This window comes from Pyrus communis, chromosome 11 (genome assembly GCF_041283825.1).
Source record: "Pyrus communis isolate YQ-2024b chromosome 11, ASM4128382v1, whole genome shotgun sequence".
Taxonomy (NCBI): domain Eukaryota; kingdom Viridiplantae; phylum Streptophyta; class Magnoliopsida; order Rosales; family Rosaceae; genus Pyrus; species Pyrus communis.
This window is the reverse complement of record NC_142575.1, coordinates 4,650,124-4,658,951: the sequence shown is the minus strand read 5'-3', so window position 1 is coordinate 4,658,951 and position 8,828 is coordinate 4,650,124. Positions and strand designations below refer to the sequence as shown.

The 8,828-nt window shown below is 38.6% G+C and overlaps 1 protein-coding gene across 1 annotated transcript; it reads left to right on the top strand.

The window, feature by feature from the left end:
• The first annotated feature begins 1,216 nt into the window (after positions 1-1,216).
• LOC137743171 (PHD finger transcription factor) lies at positions 1,217-7,621 on the top strand. The gene is made up of 10 exons (XM_068483064.2): positions 1,217-1,497; positions 2,307-4,934; positions 5,064-5,196; positions 5,312-5,400; positions 5,661-5,908; positions 6,038-6,124; positions 6,212-6,311; positions 6,415-6,622; positions 6,734-6,866; positions 7,151-7,621. The coding sequence occupies exons 1-10, from the start codon at positions 1,411-1,413 to the stop codon at positions 7,356-7,358; spliced, it is 3,921 nt and encodes a 1,306-aa protein (XP_068339165.2). The 5' UTR covers positions 1,217-1,410; the 3' UTR covers positions 7,359-7,621.
• Positions 7,622-8,828: the final 1,207 nt, after the last annotated feature.

Below are 8,828 nucleotides of genomic sequence, written 5' to 3'. Positions count from 1 at the left end.
ATGTGTTGAACACTCCGACACTTCAAGTTTTAGAATGTGCGTGCAACCTAGGGTCACAACACCCCCTTTCTCCCTCCATCCAATTCCTTCAAATTGAACTTGTAGGGTGATTTTCCTCTACTAAAGTACATGGACCGAAACAAGTCTTATTTTCCTCTACTAAGGTGCATTGACCGGGAGAATCACGCGGGAGATGTGATGGATGGGATCGAATTCGTCGGGGGTGGCGGAGGCCCAGGTGGCGGCTGTCGTCAGAGTCGATGCAGCGCCGCAAGACCTAGCGCATACAACCTAACATCCAAACTAGTTTATGGGTTTTGAATTTTTTGTTTTTTTTTTTTTGGAAGGGAGAATAATAAATTGGAGAGTACCAATTACCTCGGCTACTCCTTTTTTATTTTATTATTTTCCCGTTTTATTTAGAGTTTTTTTGTTGAGTTAGTCGACAGGTGTCAAAATTATAAGTAAGCTACATAAGTTACATGTTTAACACAAATATAACAAGTTATTTTCAGTTGTATGAGTTAAATGTGATATATCCATTGATTATAAGAGAACAAAATTATTATTAAACTGCAACACGCTCAAATCTTCTGCACTCATTTTGTGCGTGATCTTTATCTTAATTAACACGTATTAAATTTATGATAACACAATTAAAATTAAAGAATGTTTATTAACACATATTAATTAATAATCGAGGATGCAAAAAGGGAACGCGCAAAATATTTATATCCCCACTGTCCCAAATTGATTTTTATTTATGTGAAAACATTAAGTTGTGATTCTCGACCCCAGTAGACTTTGATTTTCATTAAAACATTCTCAGTCAATGCCTCTCCTTTTTTGTTTCCTTTTCCCCTGACCCCCTAATCCGTGCAAGTCAATCCGACGGCCACAGACTCATGGCGAGAATCCCTAACCCATAACTCCCACATCAACGGTCCAAAACTGACGGGCCAACACCACACCCTTCCACCGTGCTCCTCACCGCACCTGATCATCCATCTTTTCCGAAATTGATCTGCTAGAGAAGGACCGGTACGAAAGAGATGGAACGACGAAACAAATGGAATGCCGCCACGTCAGAAATTCGTGCACACGGAGATGACGTGGAGGAAAATTAAAGCGGGAACAGAGAAATTTATAGTGGTTGCAGTGGCAGAGCATCAGAGTCTCAGTCTCTAGTTCTGAGTCTGTTACTTGGTGCCAAAGCAATACGAGGAGAGAGAGAGAGAGAGAGAGAGAGAGAGAGAGAGAGAGTGATAAGCCCAATAGAGCGAGAGAGAAGGGAGACTCCAATTTCCAGTGAAATTTTTATTTCCAATTTTCCCAAATTTCGAAAACCCAAAAAGCATTCTCTCTCTCTCACTCACTCTCTCAACCATCAGCTCTCTCTCTGGCTCTTCAATGGCGGTCATGGAGCTCGAAGAGCCCAAAAAACGAAAACGCAGGACTCACAATCGACGAAAGCTTCTCGTTGGTGCCCAAGTTGAGGTAATGCCACCTTCTTCCAGCTTTTTTGTTTCTGGGTTTTTGAGAAATTCGAGTTTTTGTGCTGTGATTCTCGTCTATTTTGGGGATTTTTTATTTTCTGATTTTTTTTATGGGTCAATTCGAATTTTTTGATAGTTTATGAAGTCAATTAAGCTGATTGTTGAATGTTTTGGACTCGAAGAGGCATGCATGGTGGCCGATTGCACTGGTTTTCTGTAAAATGGGTTTTTTTTCTTTATTTGAGTTATTTTTGTTTTTGTGGGGAAGAAGACTGGTAGATGATGTGGTCCAATCTGGGAACCAATGCATTTTCTTAAACGGCTGAGATTGAAAGACTGATTTGGCCTGGTAGAGCATCCAAGTAAAAATTTGGGTGTGTTTTTTGTTTTTTTTTCTATATTTGGTTTTAATTTTAATTTTTTGCTGGTCTCTTTTGGGAAATTTTGTTTTGCCTTTCTGTTGATTTGTTTTTTTTTCCTGCTTTTTTATAATTAATTTCTGGGTTCAAGACAAAGCCTTTTTCTTTTTTTGTATTAGCTTTTGGATTCATGTCAAATTCTCCAAACTGATTGTGGCTACCTTGCCTTTAATGTTACTCTCATTATTATTGAGCATCTATGGCTTCTTTCGGTTTGTTTCGCCATTTATGCAATGTTTGATCTTGATTTCTCAGTAAGGTAATGGAGGTTGACCTCATTCTGTAGTTTGCTTTAATGTTTTCTATTGGGGGTATTCAGTGTAGATGTGGGAAATTGTTCATTAGTAATTTCAGGTTTTGTTTTTTAAAGTAAAAATATCAACTTTTGCAGGTGAGGAGTGTAGAAGCTGGGTTTCAGGGGTCATGGCACCCTGGGATTGTCATTGCATGCAATAAGCAAGGTCATCGTCAAGTTCAATACAAACATCTTCTATGTGACGATGAGTCTGGTAATCTGGTTGATGTTGTGTCTGTTTCACCCATTTTGGATGGCATTGGTTCATTCACTGGGAACGGGAGTAACTATCGCGGGTGTATAAGGCCAACGCCACCTCACATTCAGCCAGGGGAATGGGACCTTCCCTATGGACTCTGTGTGGATGTGTTTCATGAGGACGGTTGGTGGGAAGGTGTCATCTTCGATCATGAAGATGGTTCGGAGGAGAGAAGGATCTTCTTCCCGGATTTGGGTGATGAATTAAATGCTCAGATTGACACTATCCGAATTACTCACGACTGGGATGAGGTTACTGAGAATTGGAAGCGACGCGGTACTTGGGTGTTGCTTGAGTTGCTTGAGAAATATGATAACGAGAGGTACATTGCTGTTTCTGTGAAGCAAATTTGGTATGATGTTCGAGAAAAAAAGGGATTTGAGAATGTCAAGGAGTGGACTTCTCCAATGAGACATCTGTGGGAAGAGTTGGTGTTGGAGGTCATTGATGATAACATAAGCATCACAGTTGATGAACTATTAGGTGTTTTAGACAAGTCAGGATGCTTGTCACTAGAAACCCAGGTAGAATTGGAGTCAGCTCATTTTTCCTCTGATGCTAATATGAATCCTAAAGAAAATATGGTTGACTCTTCAGCTATTGTACCTGTCCACAACCCGCTGTATAGAGATCCATTAGTTGGTCATGAAGATACTTTCAAGAATGTAATTAACTGTGTACTGAACTGCAATGCTGAGTTTATTGATGAACAAGATGTAGATGGGGGTTTGTCTATTAATCCAGACTCTGCCTCCGCGCAGCAGGTTCACAAGAAATCTTATTTGGCTAAATTGATCTCTGCGGCAGGGGATGACATACCAGATATGAATAGTTTGGAGTGCTCAAATATATTTTTCCAAAATAAAGGAGTGTCTGTTCTACCTCAGGTTTTGTCAGCATTTCCTTCTAATCTTGATGGGAATTCTTGTGTCAATTCTGGTATCAGAAATGGTGGAATTCGTAGTTTTAATTCCAGAAGCAAAAGTACCCTTAATTGGCTACCTTTCGACCCTCAAGCTATATATTGCCCTGACTCTGTTGATGAATATTTGAATAAGCGTTCTAATTTCAAAGTGACAGCTGTTAGGCAGTATCTTCAATATTTGGGGTGGAAAATGGAATTTGCAATTGATAAGGGCAACTACAGATACCGGTACTTGTGTCCTGACAGAGGAGAATACGAGTACTCTCTTTTTCAAGTGTGCAAGAAGTTGAAGAAACCCAAGAGAGATACACTTTCAATCTCTGAAGATGCAACCCAGGGTTTGCATTGTTCAGAAGAACAGACTCTTCTCATTGAACAACCACAAGAGAGTCATCATCCTAGTTATTGTCCTCAGATGTCAGGGTCTTCTTACCACGAAGAATTTATTTACAAACCTGAATATTGCCACGAAGCAGTTGTGGAATATTATAACCATGCAATGGCCAAGGGAACGAAGAAGAAAGTACGAAAAATGGTATCAAAAGCAAAGAAGCACCTCTCAGCTGTTGGGTGGGTGTTCTTGTACGCAAGTAGAAATTCAAAGAACTTGTGCTACAAATCACCCAAAGGAGTGGTGCATTTTACACTTTATAGTGCATGCAAAAGCTGTATGGATGGAGATTTTGTAGAGAGACCTGCTGAATGCATGTATGTCATTGAGGAAGATGAGGGCCAGTCCACTAGAAACAGAATATGCTCTACAGCAAGTAATTTGGTTAATCATAAAGGCTGGGTACCATCGAAAACTGTGTCCAAAAATTGGTCTAGAGATACTGTTAGCATGTCACAGGCAAGTAATCTTGTGGAGATTGGTAATGTGAAAGTTCATGGTAGTAGAAAATGCCCAAAAAAGAGAAAATACGGACCAACAGAGTTAATAGGTGATGAAAAACTAAGATGTCTAAAGGATCAATGTGCCAACCCTCCAAAGTTCAAAAGGAGAAGGGGATCTGGAGCTTTGGATGGGTTAAGAGATGAATTGGGTGGTAGTCAGCCAACTCGTGTGCTCAGGTCAAGCAAACGGGTGCAGGAAGCAACCTCCTCACACAAGAATCCTCGCAATGTCTTATCTTGGTTGATAGACAATAACATGGTTTCTCCAAGGGAAAAAGTAAATTATCGGAGCACAAAGGATAGTCATCCAATGAAACAAGGGAAGATAACTCGTGAGGGGATCAGGTGCAGCTGTTGCACAGAGGTGTATACTCTTAGTTCCTTTGGGCATCACGCTGGCAGTAGTAACCACAGACCTTATGCCAATATTTTCTTGGAAGATGGTAGGTCTCTCTTAGATTGCCAGGTGCAAATTATGCATGAAAGAAGGGAGAGGAACTTCCGAAAACAACCACGTGATAGGATGAAGGGTAATTGGTGCCGAGGTGAGAATGATTACATTTGCACTGTGTGTCACTTTGGTGGTGACCTAATTTTATGTGATCAATGTCCATCATCATTTCACAAAAAATGCCTTGGCTTGAAGGTAGATTGCTTTCCTCGAGTATTTCTAGTACTTTGTGTATTGTTTCGTTTCCTCTTTTTTATCCTTTTGACAAAAATGATTGAGATTCTTGACTTCTTTTCTTGGTCTTAAATGTTTTTGCTTCTGCAGGCTGTTCCAGACGGTGACTGGTTCTGTTCATCTTGCCGTTGTGGAATTTGTGGCCAAAAGAACTTTAAAGAAGAGAAAGAGTCTGTTGTGGATGATAATTATGTTCTCACCTGTGGTCAATGCGAGCATAAATGTAGGATGACCGTTATCTGTTTCACCTGTTATAGAAAATGCATGCCTGTGAACTTCGTGTACATCGTCACATCTTCAAAAAGTTTGTAATTTTAGTGTTCCCCTATTTGTTGTAGATCACAAAGGGTGCCTGAGAAAAAGAGGCGCAGAAGAAAACAAAAGTGATCCAGAAGGAAACTGGTATTGCAGCAAAAACTGTAAAAAGGTATCCCAACATGCCATCAATTTTTTTCAGTCCTCTTTTTGAACTTAGTTGCTTGTTTCCTAGCCTGATTTGCGAAAAATTCAGAAGTATCGCTTTTAACCTTTCTAAATTCAATCAAAATTATTCTAAATAAGCTCAGTCTCACGTTTTTTTGTGTCAGATGTTTTAGGTGAATTATGGATCTTATTTACTCTAACGTTCCATCCACGAGCTACTTGCTCTCTCCATGTGATGTTGATTTGACTGTTTCAAATTTTCAGATATCTTTCAACCTAGACGAGCGTTTAGGAAAACAAATTCCAGTGGGTGATGACAATCTATCTTGGTCACTGTTGAAGTTCAACAAGTGTGATACCCATGCTACCGATGAACATGATACTGATGATGCCTTGACGGAGTGTTATAGCAAGCTCAATGTTGCTCTTGATGTGATGCATGAGTGTTTTGTGCCTGTTAAGGAACCTCTTACCAGGAGAGATCTTGTAGAAGATGTCATCTTCAGTAGAGGGTGGGAAATTCTTACTGTCAACGTCACAATTTCTTTTGCTTTCGTGACTTGCTAACATACTGCTAATATTTGAGCTTAGCACATGAGGCATATGTTCACTTTCTAAGGCCAGTTTCTGGAATATTCCAGGTCAGATCTTAATCGCCTGAACTTCCGAGGGTTCTATACTGTGCTTTTGGAGAGAAATGATGAATTAATCACTGCGGCTACTGTAAGGTGAGCTTTAATTAGCTGCTAGTTGAAAATTTTTGAGCTTTGTGGGACAAGTAATTTGTTTCTAAACTGGTAGTTTCTTGATCAAAGGATTTTCGGAGACAAAGTGGCAGAAGTACCTCTTGTTGCTACCAGATTTCAATATCGTCGGCTTGGAATGTGTCGTATATTAATGGATGAGCTTGAAAAGGTAACGTGTTGAATGTTCCTGCGCGTTTCATTTTTGTTGTGTTCCTTCTTGGAAAGTCATTTTCTTAATTTCATTATTGCCTCCAAATTCTTTATTCTGTCAGATGCTTATGGAATTAGGTGTGGAGAGATTGGTTTTACCCGCCGTACCAAGCGTGCTAAACACATGGACGACATCATTTGGGTTCTCAAAGATGACACCTTCCGAGAGGCTAAAGTTTCTGGATTATACTTTCCTTGATTTTCAGGGTACCATTATGTGTCAGAAACTGTTAAACAAGAATGCTCCAGCTGAAGCAAGGCCATTAAAAAGTATCTTTTATGATCAAATTTTTTTCTTCTTTTTTTTTTCCCGAACAAAATGAAATCCATAATTACCAGACTAATTAACTAGCGTCCACATTCTTTTATGGTGTTTCGCAGGAACCGTGCTTGATCTTTACGGTGATATCTGTGGAAGTCGTGATAATACTGACGTTGATATGTCCATTACCGTCTCTGAAGTGTATCAAGCAGAACCAATTGAGGATGGCAGAATTGCGTGCCAAGGAGTAGAGTATGTCTCACCTTCCTACTTTATACTTTGAATATTGAAAATAAAAATAGAACACGCGCGGCATTAATGTTCTATTGTTCTTCATTACTAAAAATCATGACCTAGTATCAGATTGTGGTTGAAGCTATTCGGATCCATCATACGATCAGTAAATAATATTGGCCAATAACAGAAAGTAAATTGGAAAATCACACTATAGCACGCCAACCGTTAATTTTAGTTTACTTGATCTTCAAGTTACTTGAATAAAAGAGTAAACTATTGACTCTCCTATTTTTCACCAGAAACGCTGCAGGTAAACAAAGTAGACCATGCCCAGGTGAGAGCAATCCAGTATTCTCCTCCTTCGAGGATGCTGACTGCAACAAAGTATCTCGTAAGTACTACAAGCAGTACAAGCGGAGGAGGATATCAACAAAAGGAATCCAAGTTATGCTAAATCACCTCACGCTACATGATCAAAATAAATGTGGTCAGCTGTGCAGTGTCTAGTATTTAACCGGCCGTAGTTGCATAGAGATGGTACGAGCCCTGAATTTTTGTTTCTGGACGTACAAGGGGAGAGCTTCGGTGTCGGTGTTCATATGTTGGCAGTCCAGTCAACTGACAACTTAGAAGTTAGAAGGGGAAGGTATAACTTGGATAGATACAGGGCTCTTTTTGTCTACTGAACGTTGGATTAGAGATGTATTTATCATCTGTATGTATGCAGCTTGATCATGTTTATAGAATAAGTTCAAGGCTTGCCAAACTAATTTATGTCTGAAGTTCACTCACGTCTCAAGTCATGTACAAAATGAAAGTCTGGAGATAAACTTACGATTGTATTATTGGCACGGGACGTCATGATGGCCGTGAGCTCATGCTATAAAAGTTGCTCTCTCTAGCCCCGCCCCAATAAAACTCAATAAAACCCTTGGCTCTAAATCCCAAAATGACTAATTTTAGAAGCAAGTATCAGATCAATGCTCGACAGATCAGCGGAGGATGCATAAGGCTACTAAAGGGAGAAAAACTTTGACAGGGTCATCCGGTCACATCATTCATAATACATTTTATACAAAAAATTAGCTCCTATGTAGTTTGATTTCACTTGACTCGCACTGATTTGAAAGCTACTCTAATAAGACACCCTAATCGAAAATAACGAATCTGAATCACTGTTACACTCTTACAAATTTTTGTATGAACCACGAACAAGAACGCCACAACTAGGAGAATTTGGTTGTATTGTATGCCTATAATGGCGAAGGCGAGAATTGTCTTTGTATTTTTTTTTTTGGGGGGGGGGTTGTGGAGGAATTTCAAAGGATAAAATGTTGCTAAAAAATGTAGACAATCAAATCCTAAACATTAAACTAATCATTCTGACGACATGTTTACAAATCCGTAATTGGGTAATACTGTAAATAGCACATCTCAAACACAAACGCAAGTAATGACAACCACAAACCGAAAGAACAAGACCATCAAAAACATAAAAAAACATAAGACAAAATTCATTAGACTGAAAAAGGTACCTAAAGATCAGTGGCGGAACTAGAATTTTTGATGAGGAGGGGCCTCTCATAAAGGTTTTTTTTTTTTTTTTCAATTTTTTTTAAGCTGATGGTATTTACAAAGCTAATATATATATATATATCAAAATCAAATATTTAAAACAACATATGCACATATAATATTATGTACTCACTAAAATTATAATTGTCTTGGACGAGTTTTTATATTTTAAAATCGTTTTATTATAACCCCATTGCCTATACTATTAAACTCAATGCGATAAATAAAAACTTTACAAACGATAACTCTCATGTAATATGTAGAATAGAGCAGAAACAATAGAGAAACAAAGAAATTTAAAACTTCTTTGTTGAATAGATTTCGAATTTAGGATTATAAAATGTATGATATTTCAAAAAGAAAAGGGGAATTTTTTTAATTTTCATATTTAAAATTAAATGT

Coding starts and splice junctions, on each gene's coding strand:
- LOC137743171 (XM_068483064.2), top strand. CDS start 1,411: ATGGCGGTCATGGAGCTCGAAGAGCCCAAAAAACGAAAACGCAGGACT. Junction 1,498..2,306: donor TCGTTGGTGCCCAAGTTGAG/GTAATGCCACCT, acceptor CAACTTTTGCAG/GTGAGGAGTGTAGAAGCTGG. Junction 6,867..7,150: donor ATTGCGTGCCAAGGAGTAGA/GTATGTCTCACC, acceptor ATTTTTCACCAG/AAACGCTGCAGGTAAACAAA.